Below are 27,960 nucleotides of genomic sequence, written 5' to 3'. Positions count from 1 at the left end.
TGTGCCAGGCAGGTGCTGTGTGGGCACACACTGTCCTCGCTGCCCTGGTGCTGGGTGCTCTCCTGTTTGCTCAAACTCCCTCTCATCTTTGCTGTTCAGCTGTTCAGAAGGTCTGAGGATGAAAACCAGTCTATATCTGCTTGTCACCTGGCAACATCAGCCTGTGAGGAGGATGTTCTAAAGTGCCAGAGATAGCTCTCCTCCACCAGCACCTTTTGATGGGCTAAAACCAACTCCCTGGACCCCTCTGATGGTGGTTCCCATCTTCCCTGCCCTCCTGGGCTGTTTCACTTTTACTGGAGCACTTTTACTCCATGCCAGCTGGACTGTGGGAGCCTTAGCACCCTTCACTTTTTTCCCTTCCCCAGCTTTCCTCTGAGCAGGTTGATAAACCTAATGAGCTATTTAAGCAGCAAGAATACTAATCACCTTCCTTTAGCAAGTAATTAGCAGAGCAGTGTTAATTGTCCCTGGTGCAGAGTATCAGGGCAAGTAGATCAGCATTTCATTAGAGGCAAGGCAAGAAAAACTGTAGTAAATGCAGCAATTAAGATACTTTTTAATGAAAGTTCTACCTGGAGGTGCAGATTTCAGAGGGTCTTGGCCCAGTTTGAAACAACCTTTTTGTTGATTTGGTTTGAAGGTGTTTACCTCACCAAGTATATCTGTATAGAAAGTTGCTCTATGTCTAAAGACTTGCCTGCCTGAGAAAGCAGAACTCATGTATTATGGTTTAAAATTCATATTTTATGGTTTAAAATGCTATGGCTGCTTCAGAGTAGGACATGCTTGCTCTGGAAGGACACTTACTCCAGTTTAGTTTGCTAAACTAAAACAGGCCACAGCCCACTGGGAGTCAAATCCACTTCTGTCTGACTTAAAAACACTTTATTGCAATAAAGTGGATCATTGGGATGTGATGCTGCAGTCTGGGTGTTCTGTCCCTGGGTGACCCATGCAGCCATTCCTCAAACATGGCCCATTAGGTGCCTGCTGGGGGTTACACATCCTGTCCGTCCTGCCAAAACAGGGTAAGGGATGAGCTCAAGGTCAAAAAGGCAGTAATGTCCTGAAACAAAAATGTGCAAAATACTCTCCTGGCATCACTCTCTGTTTCATGGACCATCAGGAGATATTCCACTGCTCTTGTGGGGTTGAGGATGGAACAGAGGTCTCTGTCTTGTTGCCTTTTGCAGCATGTTCTAATATAGTGAATATGAGTCTGTATAAGCAGCATCTGCCATCACCTGATAGAGTTGGCAGATGAAATGTGATACACATTTATGGTTTTTATTGTTCTTCCTTTACCAAGTCCCAGCTGCCTGACAGGTGTGGTGTGACCCTGATGGCATCACTCCTCCTGTAGAGATCTTTCCCCACGTTCATGCTTGTGCATGACACACAGTGTGGTGGGTAAAATGGAACTTGGCCTTGCTAGTCTGAATATCCACTGTGCTTGCCAGGGAAATAATGTGAGGGTGAGAACCTCCAGCCCCTCCTCCTCATTACCTGTTCCTTCAAGCAGTAACTTTGAGGATTTCTCTGGTCCTGAGTAATTAAAAGCCTTTTTCATAGTACACTGAAAGGCCAAATTTTTGACATAGCTGTCAACTGCAAAATAAGAGGATAATTAACCACCTGGAGACCAGTCCTCATGGGATTGATCTCCTCACTGCCACGAGCTAACAAGCTTCCCACTCCTTATGAGTCAGGAATAGATAAAATTTAAGTTTGCCAATAAAATACCAAATGACTTCCCATCTCTAAAATGCTGTGTGCCAGGGGTTCCCAGCCTGCTTTGGTGTTTTTTCAGAGATCTGTGCATCTGTCATGTTCATGACTTTGTTAGATGTTTGGGTTCTCAGTATTTTTGATAAATGTTTAATGTAGGTGAAAGTAACTCATCAGAGAAAGCCCAGAAATCCAAAGCAGGTCATTGTTGCATTCGAGTACTTCAGGTTCTGTCTCATCTGCTTTGTCACTCCTCTGTGCACTGAAAACCTCCTTGAATAAATGTTTTCTTGCCCTGAGCTGCCAAGGATCCTGCACGCTCCCAAGATGGGCAGTTTTCATGTTTTCAGAATGTGTCCAGGTTCTCTTCAACACAAGGAATCATGGGATGTACAGACAGATCTCAGGGAAGGGGCTCATGCTGCCAGGAGAGGTGGGGACAGGGATGCTGCTAAAGGTGCTGTGCCACAGATCTGTTTCAACGTGGCAATGGGCACATTCACCTACCTGGACCCTGTCATGGGAGTTCCTTCACATTCCCCATGCTATGAGGCATCTCTGGGATCAGAGAAAGTCCAGTCTTAACTTAGACAATCCCTGGGCAGACCAGAGCAGAGAGAAAGGCAGTTAATGGCTTGAGGAAAAGAGACTTCCAGCCCTGTCCAGGGCAAATGGGGCAGATATTGCTCTGATGTACCAAGTCCATGTCCTGGCACAGCAAGCAGCATCCCTATGGAGCATCTTAATTTACTGTAGCCTTTTTCAAGGCAGCACCGTGTATTTAATGCAGCCTGGTCATCCTGGGAAGGGGAAAATATCATTAAAAAACCAGGTTTACTTCCTCTTATTATAAAGTGTTCCTCATGCCATTTAGTACAGTGTAAACTCTTCTGCTCCCCCCCCCACCCAGGCCCAGCAAAATGTTTACTTTATAAAATCCCTACTTTTTGCTTTCTCAGCTTCATATGCATTAATATTCCCTTTTTTTGATAGAAAATTAAAGAAACCTTTCAATTCACACTGACTTGAGAGTGGGTGGATCTCAAACCATTGTGGGGTTACAGGGAATATTGTGTTAAGGAACTGTACTGAAATAATCAGCCAGGGAGAACCTGTCTTGTATCAAACTGGTAATCATGAAAATCAGATGTTTGTGCCAGAAATACCCTTCTATGTAGCAGGATTTATGCCCAAGTGGCAAGGTCAGAAATTTAGAGAAGCCAATTTCAGAGGAATTGAGATAATGACTCAGCAACAAGAGAGAGAAAATTAAATGGTGATTTCAGAGATGTTGTTATCATTACACTGTAATTAATAAATCAGTTAATTTATCCACCCAGACTGTTCAGGAGAGACAGAACATGGAATCCAGATGCCTTCCTTGGGCTTCAACCCACCTTGGCATCTACTGTAGCCATGGCCTGTCCCCTGTTCCAAAGCACACACCACACTCTTCCCAAGAAAGTAATGAAGTTTTCCTTCGTTCCTCTGTTGTCTCCTGCACTCAGATGGAGACAGAGCTGGGGGTTTGGGGCTGGGATGGTGCTCATTGCAGCTGCACTGTTGGCTCTCCAGAAAGCAGAAGCTGTCTCCAGCTGGATTCCATCCAGGGGGCTGCCACCAGCTGAGCACACGCTGTCCATGTTCTGCTGTAAAAACGCCTCAAGCTGAGGTTTATTTAGCAAAGTCATTCCTTTTGGTCTGAGCTACACAGTGAGGGAGGAGATGTGAACTTTCACAGCTAGGTTGGTATCAAAGGCTTGTGATTAGACTGCAGAGCAGCAACAGGACTTCCCTCTTGGTTTTCCACCCCCACATTCTGCATACGTGTTTTGAAGCTTTTTGGCACCCCCCAGCTGGAAGAACAAAGGAAGGAATCCCACACATGGCTCTGTGCTGCAGAGCTGGCACCGGCCATGCACAGCCCCCGCAGTTTGTTCCTCTTATTAGAGAAAAGACACCAAAAATTATGTTTGATTGGGTCTTGCCAAATCACAGTTGGCCAGCTCAGGATGCTGTCATTGCAAGGAAAACCCAAAATTGGCAATACAGAGCAGACCATTTGGCAAACGGTGTGTCATTCTTGGAGCCTAGGTCTGTAATTATGTCCTGTGTCCTCTTGAGAGGACATGCCAAAGTTCCAGCCTGAGCAGGTGGTTTGGAACAAACTAACAGAGAACAGTGAATGCTAACAGCAAAAGCATATATGTGCACCCTGATAAAATTCTAGAGTTAAGAGATGAAGACACTGGGCAGTGAATTATATGGAACCTGGGTGAGGAAGCCCAGCAGCTTGGTGGAAAGAATTATACCTTGAAAGGAAGGAAAAGCATTTTTTTCTAAACTGCATTTACAGAATGTGTTTGGTTAAAAATTAAAAATAGAGCAGATTTAATAATAACGAGATTGTTGCTATAAAAGGTCAACACAATGCATTAGAAGGGAAGGTGTGGGACAAAATGCATTGGGAGATTTATTTTTTGGAGATTTTACACTTTCAAAGCTGTTTTTTATCCTAGAATATCATGTCATCCATGGAGAAAGCAATCAGGAGCACATGCACGGCTTTTCATCCTCTGCTGCTGACTTACCATGTCAATTTGTCAAGTGATTTATTGTCTGGTCCTTTTAGAGAATAATCGTATCCATTCCCAAAAATGAAAAATGGTTTAGAATGTCTAGATTTCTGTTTTAGAATATCCTCAATTCTGGCTATTGCAGCCTGACAGAGACATTGACTCGATGCCAAATTCTGCTTCATAATGAAGAGTAAGGGAAATGTTTGGAATTAAGGTGCCTGGATACAAAAGGGAATTAATGACCAGCTGATGTCCCTGAATCCTGGATGCAGAGCACATCCTGCTATTTTCCTGTGGGTGCATCCTTTTCACATTCAAGTCTTGTTGCTGTTTTTTAATAAATCTCTCCAACTAACGGTCACTTTATTTGCCTTGAGTCTCACATGAGAATTGTTTGTAACACTCTTGTTTTTCTTCGTGTGTTTTACATTGTGAATAAAGTTCTTTTTGAGAGGACTAGAACTCTTCTATATCCCAAGCACTGAAATTTTCTCCTCATCCTTTCTAGGGCAGGGCATGAAACAGACAAATCAAGCTAAAACCCTTCAATTCTTTCTGTAGTTACACTCTTCCAGTGTTGATTCACTCCCCCTTATTTGAGAGGGCTCCATCCTGTAGGACAGTCCTCAGCTCCAGCATGTGCAGTGGTGTCACCTCCAGCCCTGGGCTGGCAGCTCCTCCTTTCCATCCCTCCCCAGGAGCCAGGCTGAGCTGTGACAGGGCATAAACACACTGAGACCCCCCCGTGCTCCAGAGTCTCCCTGCTAAAACACACCCAGTGTCCTTTTGAGTCCCCATGAGCATCTTCCTTCTGGGACCTTCTGTTGTGCTTGGCTCTGCTGAGGCATCTCCTCACACACATTTACCTTCCAGGTCTCTGCAGAGTGTGAGTTGGTGATTTCTCCTGCATGTGACAGTTCTTTTCATTGTCAAGACTTAAGCCTTGAATGTCAGAACTTGCTTGTAGGTTGTGTTTGGCTCCAGCTTTTCCATAACCAGTAACGTGGCAGTTTTGAAGTTGCTGCACAAGCTTTGACTATTTCTGGAGCTCATTCGCGTGTGTGCACAGCAGTAGGATTTTATGTTGCAAATTCCATGCAGTCTTTTGGTATAAATTAGGGAGAATTTTGTTTCTCCCCCAACAAAAAGTCATGGATAAAAAACAGAGCTAGACATTTAAATACCCAATGCCTTAAGACCCACCCCAACTGCTGCTACCTCTCTGTTGAGTAAAGTTGTTTGCTGGACAGTAAATATTAAAATGTGGAAGTTTTAGCTACAGACGTGCATTACATTTTACTGAGTTCTAGCAAAAGCTTTTCATAACGAGCTAAATAGTGCTGTTGCATGTCTCTGTTCCTTTGTGTAGGTGTAAATAATTTGTGTTTGCTTTTATGTAATGATGCTTTTTGGTTGTCAGAAGGTACAGATTGCCTTAATCCATAAATCTGGTGGTGTGCAGTGCCAGCACATCCCCGTGTCTGAGCCTGGGACAGAGCCATGTTCTTGCACAGTTACTCTTCAAGCTTGGGAGGCTGGAAGAAGGAATGAGCCCCATACCTCAGACATGGGCATAAACCCCCCACGTTCAAGTTCTGTTTCCCCAAATCAAATGGGATCTCTGGTTTTTTTTTTTTTTATTCTTTGGAAAACATTTCCCCCTTCCCACTCAGTACACAGAAATGGAATTTAATACCTCCCTTTGCTGAAAGGTAGATCAGGTGTGGGAGTAAGCAGGACTTGATAGGAATTGCAGAAGATTGATCACCCCCTCACCCCCTGAGCAGCACCAGCATGGCCCTGCTGGCTCCCCAGGGTGTTTGTGCAGTACAGCAAGGTCAGACACCCACAGATGCTGTCACTGACACAGCCTGGGAGAACATGGAAAGGGCTGTGGGAATAATGTTAGATCAGGCCAGAAGAGTGACAGCAAGAAGAGAACCCCTGCCAAGCCTCAGAGCATAAATTGCCCAGGCTCCAGTGTGGAAGGCTGAAGGGTGTGAGGGACATTGAGCTTCTGCTGAACGTACTGTTCCATTTTAAACCTCACACATGTTTGGTGGGTGGTTGTTTCAGAAATCATGTTCCCTTCACTATTATGGTGTCTCTTTTTCATCAAATTGACTCATTTTTTTTGCCCCTCTCTCTTAGATCTCCGACCTGATACGACAAAGCACTAAGGAGTCCCCGGTGTGGGAGTTCCTCAGCCTGGGTTACGCGCTCATGCTCTGCCCGTTTGTCGTTGTCCTGGGAGGGATGTTCTTCCTGGCCACAGCCCTCTTCTTCCTGAGTGACAGAGCTAAAGCTGAGCAACAGTGAGTAACCTGGCCATTGCGAACGGGGAGGCACCACAGCCTGTTTGCTCTCTTGAACATTGTGCTTGTACTCTTCCCCTGGCTTTGGCCCTTCCAGGTAAAGGATGTTGGATTGTGTGTTAAGAACCTGGGCTCAGCAGAGTGCATGAGGCTGCACGAAGCACAGGGGCTTGGGTCATGCTGGCTGGGCATCCTTTACACGCTTCTGCTCTGGTGGATCTCAGTTGTTGGCCACATGGCTCGGAGGGGAGCACAGGCCCCTTACACCCTTGCCTGAGCATGTCACAGCCCAGGCTGTCCATGGTGAGGGGCTGCTGTGTGCTGGAACCGGTGGGGTGTGAGGTGAGGAGCAGGAGGTGCTCCCCAGAGCTTGGTGCTCAAGGCTGCACCCGCCCGCCTCCATCCCCGGAGCCCCACTGACCACCTCTGGCAGTCAAGAACATGAGGCAAGGAGGAAGCAAGCTGTGTGTGGGAACATGTGCATTCAAGGGTTGCTATGATAAAGAGTCTTTCCCAGTCCCTTCTTGCAGCTTGGTGAAAAAAAAGCTACTGTTTTTCAGTAAGGAAACCGATTCGGATCACCTCACGGTTGGCAACTACAGTAATTCAGAAGACGCTTCCACATGACATACAAACTTCTGGGGTTAGTCTCTTTCTCATAATTGTTGAAAAATAAGAGTTACTATGTGTAATGTCATACTGTACATGTGGGTAGGTGACTAGTCTGGTGTTGACTGTAAGTTGCCTTTGCTTTTCCCCCACTGGAGAATGGGAGCTTTGATTTACCTTAAGGAGAAGGGCCCTGGAATATCACTCTATGTGTAGTACAGGTAGAAGGAAATTTAGGGGCTGACATAAGTGTGTGAACAGTTTGGGTGATACTTTCTGGCTCACGCTGTGTTATCAGATGGATGAAAGAGATTTGGAAGCAGTGCCACAGATGGTGCTGTGGCCCTGTAAGTGCAGTTCCACCCTCCTTTTACTATCATACAAAAATACCAAAGAAAGGAGAACTTCCTTTATAATGATATGTTTAAACATTGTGGAAAAACAAGACCTCATGTCATAAGGATGGGAAGTCCTACAGAGTTGAACTTAAGTGTGGCTTCGGGGATGTGATGTGTGTGCCTGGTTTGTTATCTGCATACAAGGGTCTTAAATGGCAGGAAGGGAAGTTGGAGGTTAGGTGCTAGGAAGGACTTCCTAAGAGAAAAAAGAGGTAAATCCTACAGCAGATTATTTAGGGAAGACATGAAAGCTGTCCCTTGTTTCTGATGGCCTCCCTGGCGTGGCATGAGGCAAGAAGGTGGGATCTGCTCTCCAGCTTACGTTCTCTCTCCAGCTTATGGATCTGCTCTCCAGCCCTGTTTTGTGCTTGTGCTGTGCTTGTGCACATAAGCTGTACCTGCCAGTCCAGGCAGTGACCACCTGGGGACATGGCAAGATGAGCATAAGTTTCTGGGTGCTCAGCAGAAGGTGCTCAGTTTCTGGGTGCTCAGCAGTGCTTTGTTGCTGCAAGGAGCCAGAAGTCCTACTTGGTGTCAGTGCAGCAGATGAAACACCCTCTGTAGCATTTTCCTTTGCTGAGGGTGCTCACCTGATTATATGATAGCTTCTGGGCTTGTCTTTCCTGTGTTCAGAGAGGAGAGTGTTCATTCCACTTCTAACTGTAGCAATTTGTGTCCCTTTGCATTACATGTGCTGCCAGTGTGGCATGATAGTACTTCAGATGGTGAAGGAGGGGGCCCAGAATTCAGATAGTGATGAGTTCCAGATCATTCCCATTTTTTCAGCATGTCAAGCCTACCTGGACCTTTATGCTGAGCAGGGCACTGTGGTACCCAGCTGTTTTCAGCTCCAGTGGAGATCTCAAGGAAGAGGGTTTTGGTTCACTCAGGAGACACCACAGGGCACAGGCTGGTCACTAGCTGGGTGACTCTGTTTGGCTGCCAGCACTGGTGTGTCTTACATAACTGTTCTGCCAAAGCCCCAGCTTTGTTAATGTGGGAGGGAGATCACATCCACACCTCTAGCTGCTCCTGCATAAAAGGGATTATTCCTCTGCAGCTGTCTGCCTTTAGCAGCTTTGGTTGTACTCTATCCACATCCAGAGCAACCAGCCTCCCAAACAGTCACTGCTTCATTCTTAGAAGAAAAGCCTTCAGGTGTCAAATCTGGTTTTGTTTCTCTTTTAGCATCATTCCCTTTCCTGACTCACATTTGTTTATGGACTTTGTATTAGTCAGTCACAGATATTTTGTGTTGCAAACTGGGGAGAACAATTGTCATAAATAATGGTTAACAAAATAATTTCTCTCAAATGACTCCTAGGAAGGGTACTCTTTCTGGGGTGTGCCCACTCCTATGTTAAAAATACACTGGCATCCTGCAGTGAGATTCCTGGAGTGCAACTTCACTCTAGTTTCTGAGAAGTGAGAGTGAAGTAAGAGAAAAGTGAGGCTGGAGACTGTGGAGGGACCCACGTGCAGCAGGGTCTGTGCTGTCAACCACGTCCTGTCCGCCCCACCAGCAGCTTCAGTGGCTCCTCAGAACTTATTGGGCAGGATTTATTTGTTAACACTCCATGCTTGCCTGTGAAAGGAGAGGTAATGGCATTTTGCTATTAGTGGATCAAAACTCCGTGCTGGACCCCAGATCCACCGTCCAGCTCCCACCTGTCAGGCCATCTGCACTTGGCATCACGCACCTTTGGCAGAGGCTGTTTTCTGCCCAGCCACCCTTCCCCTCCATCCTACCTATTACTTGCTGGGTACAGAGGAATTTCTATTTCAGGATGCCTTGTTTTCCCTCGGCAGTCAGCCCTGCTGCTCAGACAACAGGAGTTGGAAACAGGCTTTGCCAAAAGAAATCAATTAAGCTGCGGGAGTGGCGAGCGCCGGTGTCACACGCCAGAGATTAGAGCCATCCATCACTGCCAGGGTCAGGGCACAGGCAGCTGTCACCACCCCTCCAGTGAACTAGCACGGAAGCAGAGAAGTGGAACGCTGCTCTCACAGCCGATGGAAACTGAGCTGTCCTTGCTTTAGTTCCCACACTTCTGTGAAATGTCATTGAGGGATTTATTGCTGGGATTTCTGTGTTTGTTTGTTTCTTTGTGTCACCATCTCTGGGCATTTGCTTAGAAATAATTTCTTCCTCCAGGCAGGGCAGATACCAGGATAGCAACTCTTTCCTGTAAAGCTTCCTCCTGTTTCCACCATGCTTCCTTTCAAAAAAAGAATTTCCAGGCTTTCACACTACTTTTATCATTGCCACAATTCCTGGCACATTTTGTACTTTTTTAGCACAGGAATTCCAGTCAAGAAGGCTGCTCACAAAACACTAATGAAAAAAGTTCTTTCTATAGATTTTTTTTTTAAACACAATTTTTATATTACCATTTTCATGCTGTTTCAGAAGTCTGACATCTTAAAGAGGCTTTTAGAAAATGTAGTAGGTAGAGAACAGGATAGCACATCACTCTGTGCTAATAATCCAGTCATCTTGGGGACTAGTTCTATAACACAAATTTAATCCCACCATTCCAAAGTGATAAGAGAGAGAAAACAGTTAAGGATGGGTTCTGTAAGTGGTCTTAGGAACTAGCAATGATAAATACTTCAATTGTTTTTTAAACCACTCAACAACAATTCCTTCTGTGATATCACTTGACTATGTTGTTGTTTCTTTCCTGCTCTGCACCTCTGCAGAGGAGACTTAAAGCAGTTGTATTTTATTTCCAAACATCAGCACTCTGAACTGTAATTCTCTTACCTGCTTGAGATCTATTGGTGAGACTCAAGCTAGATTTTAGACTCTCTGGAAGACAATACAGTCTTGCCATGGCAGAGCCCTCTAAATTGGATCAGAAATCTGATAATTGCACGTTTATCCTCAAGCTCCATCACAGGTACCTGTGCAGCCATGCCAAAGAGCCATTTCTAAGGCTGGGAGCAGTCCAGGTTCTTCAGTCAATGGAAGTAAAAGCCCAGCACTGCTGAGAGTTGTGTCTGTGGTTTGTGTTCATCCCCTTCCTTGTTCACAGTGTGGAGCACTGGGACAAACAAAGCTTCACTCTGGAGGGCAGCAGAAGAAAATCCCACATTTGGTACTTGCTAGAAGCTCCATCAATAATTAGGAGAAATGTGGGTTTTTTTGGGTTTTTTTTTTTGTTTTTTTTGTTTTTTTTTGTTTTTTTTTTTGGTTTTTTTTTGTTTTTTTTTTTTTTTTGTTTTTTTTAATTAGGAAAAGGGATTCAAAAAAGTCCTTTTCCAAGATCTTACAGCTTTTGGGTACCGGGGATATAAATCACCACAATTAATGTGTATCAGGATCCTTTCCTGGGCAGTGAGTGCAGTGATCCTGCAGCCCTGTCCCCAGCCATGGCCACTTCCAGCTGCTGCTGAGGGAAAACCAAATTCATCTGGATTCTTCCTGAAAAGCACCCTGTGCAGATGTGGGATACTCTACTCCTCAAAGGATTTTGTTGTTTTAATTTGGAGGGTTTTGTGGTTTTTCGTTTGTTTTGTTTTTTTAACTTAATCCCTGGTTTTACACCTGGAAACATTAGATTTTCTGTTTTTTTTCCAGAGGTATGAAAAGATGCTTAGGATGGGTGTCCAAGTTTTATACTGGCTCAGTCCCTCTCTGCATGATAGAGGCTGATCTTTTTTGCCAAGGACACAGCAATGCAGATCAGGCAGCAGGATGCAACTGCTGTGTGGATCCCTGGTGCAGCCAGAGCAGGAATCAACAGCTGCACTGATGCAGCAATTCAGAACAGAAGAATTCAAGTCTTTAACCAGTGACCACTCAGCATTTGAGAGCCTGCAAGCCTCAATCATTCACCCCTTTGTTTGTGTGTTAAGAATCAAGCTATTTAAACAACTCAAGCAGGTACTTCTTTTCTCCTAAAATGAAAATTAAACATTTAATAAGAAAAAAATTTTACTCTTAACACCTTTGATCTGATGTGGAAGCTCTTGCTGAGTAGAAGTGCTGGTGGACATTTCATTTTAAAACTGGTGTGTACAAACACTAGAAAAAAAATCCTCTTTACAGAGGAGATAGCAGAATCCACAAAAAGAACCATCCCTAGTCCAGACACTTCTGCTGTCTTAAACATGGCACATCTTCAAATTGCATTACAGGAAAAATGAGAATAATCCATTTTCAGGCTCTTTCTTCTGCCTCATACAGGCTTATTTTTAGCCTTTTGCAGAACTGGATATAAAATTATCTCCCAGTTCTCCTATTGCAGCCATTTGAAAGTGTCTGACCTTATTTTTGCTTTGCAGATTCTATTATGTGGGACAGGGGAAGGACTCACAGAGTTGTCAAAGCTCCCTTTCTCTCATTTTTCTGTGGCAGCAGCTGGAGACAGAAAAGACCCACCAGGTGACCTGATGTTGTTGCCAGCAAAGTCCAGAGTCCCCTCCATTAACCATTTCCCAGGTGTTGAAGTGGCATCTGACATGCTGAGTGTGCTCCATTCTGGTAGTTTGCATTGCCAAAAAGAACATTCCTTCTCTGAAATAGCTGGAGCTGTATCACAAGGGGCTTTAAGATGCTGGACACTTATTTTAGAGAGATGTGTCAGTGCTGCATTGAGTTTGGATTTGAGGATTTCAGGAGCTGCTAAAGTGGATTTTAACAACTCCCAAAAAGGGATATTTGAGAACAATTTGCTCACTGCTGATACTCAGCTGCTTATGGGGAGGAATATCATTGCTTCATTTGTTTTGACTTTAGAAGAGACCAATAATTAAACATTTCCTACAGTGGTAGAAACTCACAATGTTTTTTTAGTCCAGATAAGATATCGTTGGCCTTTGAAGACACATGAATTTTCAGTAAAAAGCCCAGATTAAGATGCAGAGGATCTGTGGTGATGGAAGGAGAGAAGCAAGCAGTGAGACTGCAGATGGAACTAGATTAGACTATTAGATGGTTTATATGGAACCCGTGGTAAGAATACAAAGGGGAGAGGTGGTGAAAATGTACGTAGCTCTATTACTGGTTGAAAAAGCTCCTTGTAGAGCTCTTGGTTCCTCACCTGTTTACTGGCCATGTTTGTAACTCCATAAACAGTTAGCAAAACCAAGAATGTAACAGCCTGGGACTTGAATTTTAAGTGCTGGTTTGCTGCTGCAGTTGGGAGCTGCTGGAGTCATGCAGATGGAAAATAGTCTCATATAGAAGAATTGCTGATTTGTTGTGTCACTTCAGCCAACCTGTGGATTTCCTGCAGGTCAGGCAGGGAGGTGTCAAAGGTCAGTGTGGCTGTTCACAGGCAGTTTGGGCTCAGCTGTGATCCTTACACGGTGTTTGAAATGCTCTGTCAGAGTTCAGCATTGGCAGCAGGAGCTTTGCTTTAGCCCAGGCAGAAGGACGGGGGCAGCTGGTGCTGGCACAGCTCTGGGAACTCCTGAGATGTGGAAGGGGCTGTGGGCAGAGGTCTGGGTTCTCCAAAACCACCCATTCCCCGCCAGACTGACCTTCCCAGGTTCATCCCCCATGCCAGAGAAAGGAAGCAATATTCCTACACTATTCCTAGCTATTTAATGCTCTCCCACAGCAAGAACGGAACTTCTCTATGTGCCTTATGCTGTAGGAAAGACAAAGCTCATTTTTCCAGGAGCTCCAGATCAAGAACTGCTTGGGAGTCCTCCTGCTGTGTTGGCTACTGACTCTCTGCTGTGAGCCCCAAGAAGTCAGACATTGTCCCTAGAATGCTCATCAGCTGTAAAACAGGATTGAAAGCACTTTCCCACAATGTACAAGGGGCACTGAAATCATATGCTACCAATGGACTCAGCATGTCAATTGGTGTTGGCATTGCAAAGGAGAATTCTTGGCATAGAGGGACTTTGCCATGCAGGAGGAGATTTTAAATTCTCACTGAGACAGATTCTTTGCTAAGGCTGCCCTGGCACAGAGACAAAATCTGATCAGATCCCACGCAGGTAACTGGAGCACTGAGCAGAAGGCAGCAGCCTTCCAAGCAAGAAACAATCTCTGGCACAAGGAAATGGAAGAAATAATGAAAAATTCAGCTGTGCTGCTTCCTGATGTCAGGGCATTTTGCAAATGTATTGGCTTTTATGAGCAGCAATGACCTCTCCTTGTGCATCAGTCTGTGCAAGGCAGATACTGTGACTGTGGGTGTGTTAGAGCAATTTACTTGTGGCTGGGTCCTTGACCTGGGCCAGGCTTTAACCCCAGCAAGTCCCTCACAGCCACTCACTCCCTGTCCCTCCAGTGCATTGGGAGAATTGGAAGGGTAGGAGTTGAAAAACGTGTGGGTTGAGTACAGACAGTTTAATAGGGAAAGCAAAAGCTGCACCACAAACAAAGCAAAGCAAAACAAAACAAGGAATTCACTCCCCACTTCCCATGGCAGGTGGGTGTTCAGCCATCCCCCCTCAGAGCAGGGCCCCTTTGCACACAAGTTACATGCAAGGACAAACACCTTCACTCCAAACATGCTCCCTTCCTCCTTCTTCCCCCACTTTATATACTGAGCACAGCATCATAAGGTGTGGAATATCAGTTTGGGTCTCCTGTCCTGGCTCTATCTCCTCCCAGCTTCCCATGGACACCCAATTCCTCACCAGCATGGCAGGACAAGGAGCAGGAAAGGCCTTGGCTCCGTGCAAACCCTGTTCAGCAATAACAAAAACATCTCTTTATTATCACCCATGTTCAGCACAAATCCAAAACTCAATCCACTAGAGACACTGAGAAGAAAATTCAATCTAATCTACTCCAGCCAAACCCAGCACAGCCTGAATGACATCTTTTAGAGAAACAGGGACAAACTGCTGGAGTATTACCTCCACTGCTCCAGTAAGGAGTGTCTTAAGTACTCTGGCTTGGTCATTCCCAAAGTTTCTGCCAGACCACTACAAGCCACGTGGGGATTGCCAGGACTGTTACAGTGGAGTGGAATGGATGGATGTTTCCTTGAGGCCTCCAGGCCATGTTGGACAGGGCTTGGAGCAACCTGGTCTACTGGAATGTGTCCCTGTCCACGGCAAGGGGTTGGATGAGATGGTCTTCAAGGTCCCTTTCAACCCAACTCCTTCCATGGTTCTATTATTTCCCACACCTGGTAGCTCAGAGGTTGGTGAAAAGAGCATGAGGCAGTAGCATGTAGCACTGTAGCATGAGGCAGTTATTTTGGAGGATAAGAAGTATGTTTTTAATCAAGTGCCATCAGGAAGTTCTACAGGATTTTCTATTTTAAGATTTAATAAGATTTAATTTTAAGATTTTTTTTTTCGTTCTTACCTGCTTTTTATGTCATGTTTTTTCTCCCTTGCCATCCAATCATTCAATCAAAAGTGAGGCACTCCACTCCTCTTTTCTCCATTATTTCAGAGGATGTAAGTGTATGTTGTTACACACATCTTCCGTGGCACTAAAACCCTCCACCTCAATACTGAGCCCATCAATATCTGGCAGAATTATACTTACAGGGACAAACTCAGGCACAAAGTTTCAAGACCCACATCTTCACAGACTTCAGGGGGTCTGTGGCAGAGTAGCCCCACAGACTGCTGAGCTCTGGAGCTCATTTCCATCCAGGTCCTTGGGACCCTGATTGGTGCTGTAAACTGCTCATCCTCACATCTGTTCTGCTGCAGCTGCCTGGGAAAATAGCAGGAAAGGTTATTGATTTTTCCTTTATGGCAGTTTTCTCCTCAGTAAAGATACATGAAAGAGGAAAAAGTGAAGCTGACCCATGTTTCTGCCTCTGGAGACAAATCTGCACCTGGATTAAATGAACAGATGGAAAATACTCACAGTCTGTGAAGCTTTAAGGGGCTGAACCAAATAGAGGGGGAAATATATTTGCTGTACATGATTATCATATTTTGTTTGCTAAGCCCACTGACATGCAGGAAGAAAAGGGGATTTGAGCCAATTCATTTCTTCAGTGCAGCTGGAGGAGCCCCTGTCCCCAGCAGAGAGCTGTCACCCCACAGTGACTGAGCAATGCAGGGGGAAGGGCAGCTGTGCTGGGCACAGCCACCTCCTGTGAGAGCCTTGGGGAGGAGAGCTGCAGGTGCACAGAGCCCCTGGCTGGGGATGAGGGCATGGGCAGCTAGCAGCCACAGTGAGCACTGTTCCTGCTCCAAAGCAAACTCCTCCTGTGCCAGATGATTGGCTGAATTTTGTTAGAGTTCTCTTAGCATCCTTTTCCTCCAGCAAACTGACCTCAGCTCTATCAACAGCCCGTTCCTGCAGGCTGGATAACCTGTCAGATGCATCAGGAAGCTCAGTGCTTGGACTATTTTTAACTGTGCCATCCTATCCTTGTGCCACTCACAGGGAGCTCTAGGCTGATGTATCACTGTTGCTGTCCTTCCCTTTCAGTCCCTGTTTCCAGCTGCAGCCTGCTTGGAGTCTGAAGTTCTGTAGGAATTCATGTTGTCAATCACTTCTTGTCCCAGATTTCCTGACTTCACCATCAAAACAGCTTGAGGTCAGTCAGAGCAGGAGCTGCTCTCTGGGAGCAATCCTTGATTCTGCTGTTCTTACTGAAGGTAACAGGTCATAGAGAGGATTAATGTTCTGCAGCCTTTTTTGAGGAGGAGTTGGAGGCTGTGGCAGTTTGTTCAGCATCCTAGGAGAACTGCTGTGGAGCAGGGAACCAAAGCTATCTTCTTCCAGCTGTAGGTGAAATTGGAACTGTGCTTGGCTACTGCAGGGCAGCAATGGCTAACCCAGTTAACCTGCTCCACTGTTACCAAAAACTCTATAATGAAGGGCATAGAAGGTACACACTTGAACTGGAGTGTACAGCCTGCTGGGTTTACTCCTCCTGAAGTGTCTGGTGAAAAGATGCTGCAGGACTGGGATCAGTGTTTGCACTCAGGGTGTGCAGAGTCCAGCTGAGAGATTTCTGGTTTGTTTTGGCTTCTGCAGTGAGCAAAATAGTGAAAGAACAGCTGTGGCTTTGATTTGTTACAGGGGCTTCAGCTCTCCTACTCCATAACTCTTTCATCAGTTATCTGCAGGAATTAGTGATAACAGCAGCATCAGTGCAAGTCCCTTCCTGTGTTCACAGATCAGTTGATAAAATTCACTCTTACAGCAGGTGTGGAGCTGTAAGTGACCATCCTTAGCCTCTGTTTTCCTTGTCCAATCTCAGGCAGCAACATCAGCTCTGAGTGCTGCTGTTTCAGAGGCTGGAATTTCAGACTGCTGCATCTGGCTGGGCTGCCCATCATCCCTGAGGCACGGGTGGAGGGTGGTGTTGCTCTGATGCAAAAAACACCCTTTAGCTGGCTGTATTTGGAAATAGATTTGCTTTTCATAGATTAAGGCCATAAAGTCTCCTTACCTTTCAAGGATGTCTGGCTGTGAACTTTTCATCACCTAAAATTTCAGGTTTCAGTGTGTTTACAAGGCCTTTTGGAGATGTTTTTGACCTCCCAGCATCTGAGGAAGTCCAGACAGGAGGAATCTGCCAGGGGCTGCCATTAGTGACTGGTCCCCCTGTGTCCCTTCCTAAATCACTGCTTCAAACAGGCACTTGATGGCACATTGCAGTAGAAACACAGAATTCTCTCCACTGAAATTAAGGAGAAGGATCCTTAATCACTGGCAGGGATTGCTGCTAAATCCAGTGGTCCAGCTGCCCCTATAGCCCCTGTACTTCTGTCTGCTGAATGAGATCCAGCTCAACAACTCAATACTAAAACACTGCTGCTCAATAACTCAAAAACTGATTTATTTTCAGGCTAGAAGGACCCTACTGGAGCATTTTATTGTTGGTTGTAAAAATTAAGTGATGTTAAGTACAGCAGGCTGTAAAAACCAGGACAACATTTCCTAATGTGCTTCTCAGATACAAAAGCCAGAGTCTGGCTTGTTTAGATAGCAAGAAAACTGGGCTTTGGGAAAGCTGCAGGATACTGAAATACAGGTGGTGTTTAACTTAGGCATGAAACTTGACATGAACTGGGCTGGCAGCATTCTCAAAAGCTTTCTGTAAGCACAGCCTTGGGCACAGCAGTGCTCCACACACTGAGCTGTGTCCTCCTTCCTGACACCCTGCTGCTGGCTGGAGCTCAGGGACAGAGGTGGCACATCCCTGGAGCTCAGCAGGACAGTCAGTGGCACACACATCCCCACCAGTGCTCCTTACAGCTGGAGCAGACAATGAGCAGTGGATCTGGGTTCTCCCCTTGCTGGCCCAGGGAGGAGCAGAAGGTTCTTGGACTGGATGTAGGCAGCAGGAATTCTTTCAAATCCCTGGCACTGCTCAGCAGTGCTGGCTGCACTACAACCTGTAATCTCCATTAGCTGCTGGCCTGGGGACCAGCAAGGCTGGAAGGGACAGAGCATTTGGAGAATAATCCTGCCCAGTTCCTGAAATAGAGCATAGCTGACCTGTAAAAGATACTGGCCAGTCATCTGTTATCTTAAATTGGCTGTCCTGTCCTCATGCAGGTCTCTAACCGGCCGAGGTGCAGTGAAATTAGATCCATTTTACATAGCATAAATATTTAACAGCTCTAGAGCATGTAGTTTAATATTAAACAGACAGTCTTATAAATACTTCAGAATTATAGATGCTGTCACAGTACATGGAAATTACTTGATAGGATCTAGGAGAAATATTTAGGTTTGACAGGAGAGGAAGTGATGGAGTTGGAGAGAATCAGCCACATTTTTAACTGCTAGAGGAGTACGTAAAAAAAAAACCAAAAAAGTTGTACAGCTTCTGTTCTTGAAAAGCAATTTGGGTGAGTTTCCTCCTCCAGAAATAATAGACTGGTTCCCACCCTGCTCTCTTCAAGGAAAGAAAACATTCACAATCTTAAAAAAACACTGCAGAGCAAACAGAACAATTTAGGAGCCAAAGTTCAGTGATCCATTCAATGTGGGATTATCGTTATTAGAAAGGCAAGTGGTACTTAATGAGGGATTTAGATGCTCTTGAGCCTTGTTATTTTAAGCCCATGTACTACATTTTGCCACCTAAGAGAGTTTAAAATTTATTATTTGAAGGTTTGCTTTAAAAAAAGTAAACAAAATCCCACCTGACCCATAAACTGAGCCCCACTGCCACTGGTTGTGGCAGTGACCACTGTCTGCAGCACAGGGCTTCAGAGGGACTGAGGAGGCACTGTCCCAAATTTGGGGACTGTTTCAGTTCTTTCTCCTGTCCACCAGCTTCGTGTGTGATCCCTGAAAGTCATTTCTCTCCCCAGCAGGTTCACAAGTCATGTGCAGTCTAATTTCCCATCAAATCTTTGAAAAGCATTTCAGGATTAGCCCCTCCAGGCCTCTGTTCCCATCTGTGAAACAGAGATAAAGCAGAACTTGAGAGAAATGTGTTAAAAGGTGGTACATTTTATCCCATAGGAGGCTGAACTGTTATTCAAGCAGGAAAGTTGTGTTTATTTCCAGTTGTGTCAGCAATGCAGGTCCATGTTCAAGTCACGGCAAAACTAACTTTTTCTGTATAGATTCTGTGTCCTCTAAGAACGTGGAATGATGTGGCAAGGGATAGGACTTTCAAACATTATGGCTCACTCAAACCCCTGGAGTTTTAGTGTTCTGTGATAGGTTTGTGACATTCCATAGCTTGCTTCCTAGTTTTGAAGTTGGCTGTAGCATTCCCAGATAGTTTTCTCTGATGTGTTCTGCACAATTCCAATGTTCAATACAATGTGATTTCCAGTGCAGTGAGGTTACCAAGAATGGGAATTGTACGAAGAAACTTGGGTCAGCTCTTCCATCAGAAATATTTCGGTTTATAGCCTGGAAAAGCAGAAAAAGCACAGAGGTTTCTATGAACCTTGGAGACCTGAGGGGTTGGTGTGAAGTTAAGAGCTGTGGGCTGAATGGGACCAATTCCTGATGCAGAGATTTCTTGGAAGGTGTCCCCTGAGTACTGCTTAATTTTTATCCTGGAACGTGTTTGAATCCATTTCGGTGAAAAACAGTGTTCTGAGTCACGTAGTGTCTTGGTTTGGAAAGACAGGTGTCTGCTAAGGAAGGCAGGAGCCTCCCCTGAAATGGAAAAATGTAAACCCCTTCCCTCCAAATTGTTACAAATTTGAAATTAAGGGGGGCTCTTAGGCAAAAAATATGGGCGGAGGAATAACAGTTCTTTATTAGGGAAGAAAATTAAAAAATAAATAAATAAACAATGCAGTGAACCAAAACAACACTGACAGAGTCAGAATACAACCTGACACCCTGCTGGACAGGGTGTTGGTAGCAGTCCAATTGGAATTGTGGCTGCAGTCCTGCTGGAATGACAGGTGTGGTTCTGTTGGAGCAGTGATCCTGTAGAAAAGGGTGCAGTCTTTCTGCAGTGGAAGATGCAGCTGTTCCTCTGGGAAATGCAGTGCAGGAAAAGCCGTGCTGGTGTTCCAGAAACTCCAGATTATATCCAGGTAGGAATGCTTGGCTCCTCCTGCTGGGCGGAGCATCTCACAGTAGGATATTACAGTTCTTATCAGTCATGCAGTGTCACTCAATGGCCCATTATCAGCAGATGTCTCCCTTGAGAAAGGATTGGTTGTGAAAGGGATAAGGAAAACTGCCCACTTAACAGAAGACAACTGCTATAGAGATGGTAATAGAATGCATCTTGCTTCCCAATCTGGGACAGGTACAAAGTGTGGTGAAGAGCCACAACTAAGTTTTAATGTGTCCAAAGGAGTGTGATGCTTCCTGAGAATCTGTCACCTGACAGGGCCTCAGGCAGTGGCAGCTCTGTGATGCTCCCTGTGCACCTGTCCGAAGGTTTCACTGATGCAGAGTGAAGCTGCCTTTGACAGCAGAGGTACAAACCACTGCTGTGGCAGCTTGGTTCTTGCTTTGAAAGACAGGTGTCTGCTAAGGAAGGCAGGAGCCTCCCTTGAAATGGAAAATGTAACCCCCTTCCTCCAAATTATTATAACTTTGAAATTAAGGGGCTTTCAGGCAGAGATATAAGAAAAGGAATAACAGTTCCTTCCCAGGGTGTATAACAAGGCGAGCACAGAGCAGCAGCAGCAGCAGCAGCAGCAGCAGCAGCAGCAGCAGCAGCAGCAGCAGCAGCAGCAGCAGCAGCAGCAGCAGCACAAACCCAGCCCAGCCCGGCCCGGCTGCGGAGAGAAGGGACCTTCCCCTTGCTGCAGTTCCGGGCGCGGCCGCCAGGGGCGCTGCTGGCTCCCGGCGGGCAGGGCGGGGGCAGTGCTGCCCCGCGCCGGCAGGGGGCGCTGTGGCGCGGGCTCGGCCTCATCTCCCTCACGGCAACAATGGCGGGCACAGCCTGTGGGGTGGCATGGAGGAGGGACTTCCTTTATGAACCCTCGGGGGCAGCCGAGCCTGGTACCCCCTCGGAACAGCAAAAGGAGGTGGAGCAGGAACCTTGGAGCAGCAAGGTGGAAAGGCAGGGAGGAGCAATATCCCGGGGTGGTGGATGATGTGACAGAAATTCCGCAGCTGTAGCTGTAAGCGCCTGCAGTCCCGGCAGGCAGGGAGTGTGGGGGACGGTGTTCAAAAAACCCTGGAGCAGAAGCAGAGGCACAGCAGGGCTGGGCAGCAGCAGCCCGGCTCCCGAACAGGGCCGGGAGAGGCTCCCTGGGAGGGGAAGGGGCTCGGGGATCCCGGGGTTTCCCTGAGGCACCCCAGCAGACGGTGAAGGGTCCTTTGGTGTTCGTAAGGTCCCAGTTCCATGGCTGCTCCCACAAGCAGAGGCTCACCCATGGCAGAAGAAGCAGGACCGGGCTGGGCTCCAGAGGTGGCAGCGAATTCCCTTCCCCAAGCAGCAGCTCTACCATCCTTCTCCTCCAAAAAGCAAGAAAGCCAGCAGCAGCCCCAGCCCCTTTTTTTCCCTCAGCCCAATTCTTCCAGTATCTCTGCCTTTCCCAGAGAAACCCCCAGGTAAAAAGAGAGAGCAGCCAGCTGGACCCCTCCCCTGAGCTGTGGCCACTTCTTTTGCCTCTCTTAAGTACCTGGTTGTTATTGTCTACTAGCAACACATATAGCAGGAAATTCTTTTAGAGAAATAAACAAAAATAAAAGTCCTAAACCACAACACTGGCACAGCTGACCTTCACTGGTAGGTGGAGACTCTCCCTTTGTAACTCAGATTTATTTATGCTCCTACTGCCCAAGTACAGCCAGAGAGCCCTCGGGTAAAGCACTCACACAGCCACATCAGGGCAGGTCTGTAGGTGTGCTTGGGGTTTCCCAGTGATGGAAGAATCCAGGTGTTCCCACTGAGGTCAGTGAGCACCTGAGCTAGAAAGCAAGTTCCAAAGGTGTCAGAGTGTGAGGATGACACCTCTGACAGTTCCCACGGGGCCCTGCTGTGTGCGTCACTGTCAAAGACACTCACTCCTGTCCCTGAGTAGCAAGAGCAGCGTGGGAGGGGATGGGAGAGGAGCTGCTGCTGAGGAAGGTTGAATTTTCCAGGGCACGTACTGCAAGGACAAGTAGCAGGTGCAAGGGATGGACTTGGCAGGACTATTGCTGCTGTCCCTGGGTCCCACGGAGCAGACAGGAGCTATCCCCTCGCTGCCCTCATCCCAGGAGCTGCAGGACAGCTCCTGCCTGGTGACACAGCAGTTCCTGCCACACGCTGTCCATTACCCAGAGCAGGTGCCTGGAACAACAGCAGGTCTTCAGGAGCTGTAAACTGAAAGACAACTCACTTTTTCTTCACTTAATTTTTATCAGTGATGACTGTTTACATTTGTGCTGTCAGGCTGAAGGACACCAACAACCACTGTGCAATCTTCTACTGGCTTAGGGAAATAGTAGCTACCTGGATGCCTTTGGGACCTTCCCAAATCCTTGTCAATTAGTGCCAGCAGTGTTACTTGGCATGTTCCAGCCATTGTCAGCACTGCTGTCAGGCACCCCTGTGTGACAAGGTTTCAGCTTTATACCATTGTGGAGGACAGTTATTAATGTCCCACTTCTTTAGACACTGTTAAGCAAGCAAAACCTGGATTTACCAGCCTGGTATGTTATTAGGAATCCATTTCTTTGCTAATTGCAGCTCTCACACAACACTTTTGTTTTCTCTTCACCAGGGTGAATCAGTTTGTGATGCCACCAGCCTCTGTGAAAGTCTGAGACGGTGAGTGACCCAAACCAGCAGTAGGTTTCAAGCTACAGCTCTGCTCCAAACCCCTGTCAGCCCATTTCTTTCCTTGTGAATTGCAGAGAAGTTTCCTTAGCCAGCTCTGGTTTGCACCTTTGCTGCCCTCAGCCCAGAGCAGAGCAAATCAAGAACAGGGAAACCAGGGGTCAACTCAAGTGTCCTTTGTGGCATCAGGTTGCTTCCTGGTGTTCCTTTCTTTGAGCAGAGAAGCCCATGTTACCCGTGTCCCCTTGACCACCAGCAGGGTGACTGTCCCAGGCCAGAACTGAAAACCTTTTGGTGTTCACAAAACCTTCTGCTGCCCTGCTCTGGGTCAAACATGGGCTGCTACCAAACCACCATTTCTGGCATAGTCCAGATTTTCTGCAGAAAGTGTTCCTTGGCAGCACCTGACCCTGCATGGTGTTGCTGGGCTGTCCCCTCTGCAACCCTCGATCCAGGGCGACACCTCTGAGCCAGAGGGACCAGGGACCGTCCCCTCCCTGCTGCCCACCCTGTCCCTTGTGTTCATGCTGTCCTTATCACTCCCCCACAGCCACAGTGCTGCTGCTTGAAGCTGTCACAAGTGATAAACACTTCCCAGCATTTTACTGGAGCCAAAATTAATTAAAGCAAGTTTTTGAAGAGGAGATTTCTTTCCCATAAATTAAATGCATTGAAAGACTAATCAGAAAATCAGAACTCAACAAGACACTTCAGAATGGCCTTTTGAGGGAAAAGATTTAATGTAAATCTCTAGCACAGCAGATGTGTTATTTCCACAGAGGGGAGTGGATTTGGGCATAGGGCTGCCTGGAGTTTGCAGGCTCTGGGCTGGGTGTGTATTCACACAGTATTATTTAACAGTAGCTTTTAGATAAAGTTGGAGGGTTTTTTTTTTTAAATGCTATCAACACATCTGGGAGGAAATACTTGGTGCTGTTGCTGAAACTTGCCTTATAAACCAGTGGTTTATAAACAACACTACCTGTTTCCTGGGCACACCAAGGTTTTTCACTGCACTTTCATCTTTTTTGGTCGAGTTTTATACAGCTTGAAAGAAACCAGGGCACCATCATAGGGAAATTTTTTCTGTAATGCAGCAGCCACTAATTTTTAAGGTCAGGGGCAATTTCCTGCATAACATGGAGCACAGACCCTCTCACAGGAAATCCTGCAGTGAGAGAACTGGTTATCCTTGCCCCATTATCTAGGAAAGCAGCTGGCTGCTCGAGAGGCCACCACAGTGGTACCGCAGCAGTGAGGAGAGGTGCTGACATGCTCCTTAAAGCCAGCATGGGCCACCAGCAGTGCCTGCTCTGCTGTGTCAGCAGCACACTGAGCTGGGCTCTGCTGGGCTGACACCTGAGCTGGGCTCCCCAGGGACAGCCGTTTCTAAAATGACAATTTAAGGCACAAGGCAGTCCCTCTTTAGTAAACTGAGGGGGTCAAAAACAGTCTACAGAAATGGAGCCTGTCATGTGCTGAGCTGCTTCAGCCCACACCAGGAGCAGCCGTGCCTCCATACTGCCCTTAGGGCTTCACGGGAGCTGCAGCTCCAGTCACCTCCTGGAGCAGGCTGGGCCAGGATCACAGTGCATTTGTTCCCATTCCAAATGGCTTCAGCACATCCCCAAGTGCTGCCTCCACCCTGGGCAGGCTTTGCCAACCCCCTGCTTGCACAGAGACCAGGGGTCTCATAGCTGGCCCCCACCAGCCCAGGAGCTGGGGTGTACCATCAGCAATGTGTACCTGGAGCTTCCCCAGTAACCACCTTCTGTTGCCTGTTTGCAGCTGCCAGTGAAGGCAAGGACACGTGGACTCCTGCTCCCACCATACCAGTCTCAATCTGGAAGCCCTTCTGTGCTGGATATCAGTGGATCCTTCAGCTCCACATCACAGAGGGGGTCTCTCCACCAAATCCATCCCTCGCTCCAGCCTGCGGGGTCAGGCACCGGGAGATGAGCAGGGCAGCCGGGAAGGTGGCAACTTCTGGAATGTGAGGACGTTCACGGGGCCCCTGAGCATGGAAACCAACTGTCCACTGTACCCAGAAAAGGCTGCCCAAGTGAGCAACTGTAGATTGTGTCAATGGTTTTAGTTGTAGCCAATGAAGTCCACATTGTTTGTAGGGCAGCTGGTGTCCATGGAATGCTGCTGCTCTGCCAGCACTCCCACTCCCACAGACTGCACTAGCTGAGGGCCTGTTTTGTACATCACCTTTTCTTTGACACTGAAGGCTTGATTCAGATTATTATTTTTTATTTAAATATGTTATAAGATGCTTTATCTCTGCTGGAGACATTAGATTATATATATATATATATATATATATATATATATATATATATATATATATACATATATAAAGTTTTTATTTAAACATTTGAAATCTGGAGCTGCCTGTGCAACCATAGCAGACATGAATAACGTCCATAGCTCTCCTCCTCTCAGTGCCCTGGTGCCAGGGCCTGCAAGGGCACCACAGGAAAACTTCCAGTGGGTGACCTACCTGTCACTGAGACTGAGCAGTGGGACAGAGGAGAGAGTTTCACTGCACTGGGTATGCTGGTGGTTGTCACAGAAAGGCCCAGAAGAACGTTGGATAGAAATCCCTACAGGCTCTAGAGTTTTCCATATGCTAAATTCAGGCTTCCTAGGAGGTTCACAGGCTTTTAAAATACCAAAATCCACCTAGCTGAATGGCTGCACCTTGGGCCTGGGAGTGCAATACTGCTGTGCCAGTGACCTCGTGCTTTGTTTACATGATACCATATCACTCAGACTGTCAATGCTAATTCTCCCTGTCAGTATCCCAAAGCAGGTGGCTGACTCTGCCTTCAGAGCAGTGCTTGGGTTCCTGCACACCCAACCTGACCTGTCACTGGGGTGTACTTGTACCTTGACAAAGGTGCCTTTGAGAGCTTTCAGACAAGGCCAGTGCCTGAACTGGGTTAGACTCAAATGCAGAAGCATGTCATGGTGCCATTCCACTGGAGTCTTGTTTCCTTGACCTGGCCTCCACAAGCCAAATTTGTGCTGTGTCAGCTGGATGGGGGAGGAAGGGGAGCACAGGTCCTGAAGAGGGCCGGGCTGCCACATGGAGGGCACTGCCACAGGAGGGCAGTGGCTCAGCAGGCCCCCATTCCCTGTGTTCTGAGCCCTCTCTCACAGTTCAGATCCCCCCTCCAGTTCAGCACAGCTTGAGCAGGTGACAGCACCTTGTTCTTGTGCTCATGGCTCACAAGTGACTGCACTTGGGCTCCAAGGAGGAGTAAATCAGCTCAAGAAATGTCAGACCAAGGCTAGATGTGAGTTAAGGCTGGAGCTGCTGTCCTGGTTGTGCCATAAGCAAGGTACTGTTAGTAAATCTGGGTTTATCTCCCATTCCCTGCCAGGATGTGCTGGGACCTACAGCACAACACTGCAGCAGAGATGGTTCTAATTCCAGGTGCTCACCCCATAGCAAGTCCCTGCCCAGGCTGGGGATTCCTGTAATCCCATGAGCCTTTCCTCCTCCCCAGACCTCACAGGACTCCTCTGCAAGGGTTCTGTCACCTGAAATTCCTTAACAATAGCTCTAAGACTTGGCTAAAGAACCAGAGCCAGAAGTGTTCCTCTAGTGCCTGAGCAAGCAGGTGCTAGAAATAACAAAGCAAAGCAAATCCCAACAATGCTTCACTTCCTACCTCGTGCCACTATTTACACTCAGACAGGAAACACAGCCTGTAGTCTGGGAGCCAAACACTTGGCTTTAAAGGCACATGAATTTCTGATTCCCATTAAGAAATTCCTTTTTAAGCTGTTTAAAAAGAAACAAAAAGCAACCCAACAATCAGTCATTTCATCTCAGAGACCAAAGAAGATTAACCACATTGTCTAAATTGCTTTTCTGATAGGCTCTGTGTTGTAGCATTTATTGTCAACAAAATGGAACATTTCTGCTAAGGTTCAGAGATTAGGAATTCTCCTTAAACTTAATTCTCAGAAGTCAAGAATGAAAAGGGAACTGAAGTGTTCTGTAATGTCACTGCAGTCCTTGTTTGTGACAGACTCCAGTCCCTGTCAGAGCTCAGTGCTGGTTTTATCCTTTGTGCACATGAAGGAAGTGCTGTGGATTCTGTTTAAACAAGGACAGAGGGAAGGGAGCAAACAAAGGAGTGAGAAATGAGTCCAACCTTCACTAAGGGATCCCTGAATCCCTGCTGCCACATGTTCCAGGCTAAGAGAGGGAGGCTCAGGCTTCTTCAGATCCTTGCTGCATTCAGCAGGGTCTGTGCAAGTGTCCAGAGGCACCAGGGAGGCTTCAGCTGCCCCTCAGTTAATCAAGAGGGTTTTCTTCTACTCCTCTTCATAAAGGGGATTTTTTAAAGCATTAACTCCCCCCAGCTGATTCTGCACTGGCAGTCAGGTGGTTTCTACACAGTGTGGGAAACTGAGGCAATGGGACCTGCCCAAAGAGGCAAGAGAATGACCCAAAAGGCAGCAAGCTGCCATCCCAAGTGGCTCCTGCTGCCACCGCTCCCAGAGCAGGTCTGCGTGGCCCCAGGAGCCTCTCCCCTTACAGTCAGGGTGACTGAACCCCTTAAATGTCTGGCTGTGCTCTGGGAAGCAGAGTTCTTCCAAGCTCCACCCCAAATGTTGTTCTCTTCTGTTGGCTTTATTGTCTGGTAAACCAGCACTTACAATCACTTTTACTACGTGATGTACGGGAGTATTAGTATATTTTCTTGTTATACAAGGGAGGAGTATAAAATAGTTTTCTGATTTCTTTCGGAAGCAAATGACTATTTTATTTTTTAAGAGCAATTGATTGTGAATCTCAGAGTATAAAAAACAAAAGATAAGCCAAATATATACCTTTATGTAAATTAAGAAATAAAAGTATTTAAAATGTACCCCCTGGCTCCTTTTCTTGTGTCACCTCTTGGCTGTGCACTCCTGTGGTTGCTGCCTGCAGGGCTGGTCCTGTATGATAAGGATGCTCCAAGCTCCAGCAGCTACAGGGCTGCCAAGAACTTCCCTGGACACCAGCCTGCCTGGAGTTTGTTGAGAAATAACAGCAGGAGCAGGGAAGGTGGTGGGTACAGCCTCCTATTCCCCAGAGCTGGATCCAGCCAGGATCAGAGCTGGGGGAAGGAGTCAGTGTGAGCACAGAGGTGGGTCCTGCTCCAGCCCCATTCAGCCCCCTCACAGCACAGCTAGAGGACCTGGCTGATGGAGTGATGGA

At 46.8% G+C, this 27,960-nt stretch overlaps 1 protein-coding gene across 1 annotated transcript in view; it reads left to right on the top strand.

The window, feature by feature from the left end:
• The window catches only part of SPNS2 (SPNS lysolipid transporter 2, sphingosine-1-phosphate), a 134,125-nt gene extending 106,497 nt beyond the window's left edge, over positions 1 to 27,628 (top strand). The window contains exons 11-13 of the mRNA XM_053995869.1: positions 6,462 to 6,625; positions 22,681 to 22,727; positions 24,525 to 27,628. Coding sequence (XP_053851844.1) covers positions 6,462 to 6,625; positions 22,681 to 22,723 — 207 coding nt within the window. The 3' untranslated portion in view covers positions 22,724 to 22,727; positions 24,525 to 27,628. The remainder of the gene's footprint in view (positions 1 to 6,461; positions 6,626 to 22,680; positions 22,728 to 24,524) is intronic.
• The last annotated feature ends 332 nt before the right edge of the window (positions 27,629 to 27,960 follow it).

The sequence above is a fragment of the Vidua macroura genome, chromosome 20 (assembly GCF_024509145.1).
Source record: "Vidua macroura isolate BioBank_ID:100142 chromosome 20, ASM2450914v1, whole genome shotgun sequence".
Taxonomy (NCBI): Eukaryota; Metazoa; Chordata; class Aves; order Passeriformes; family Viduidae; genus Vidua; species Vidua macroura.
Note: the sequence above shows the minus strand (reverse complement) of the source record. Positions and strands in the feature narration are given on the sequence as shown.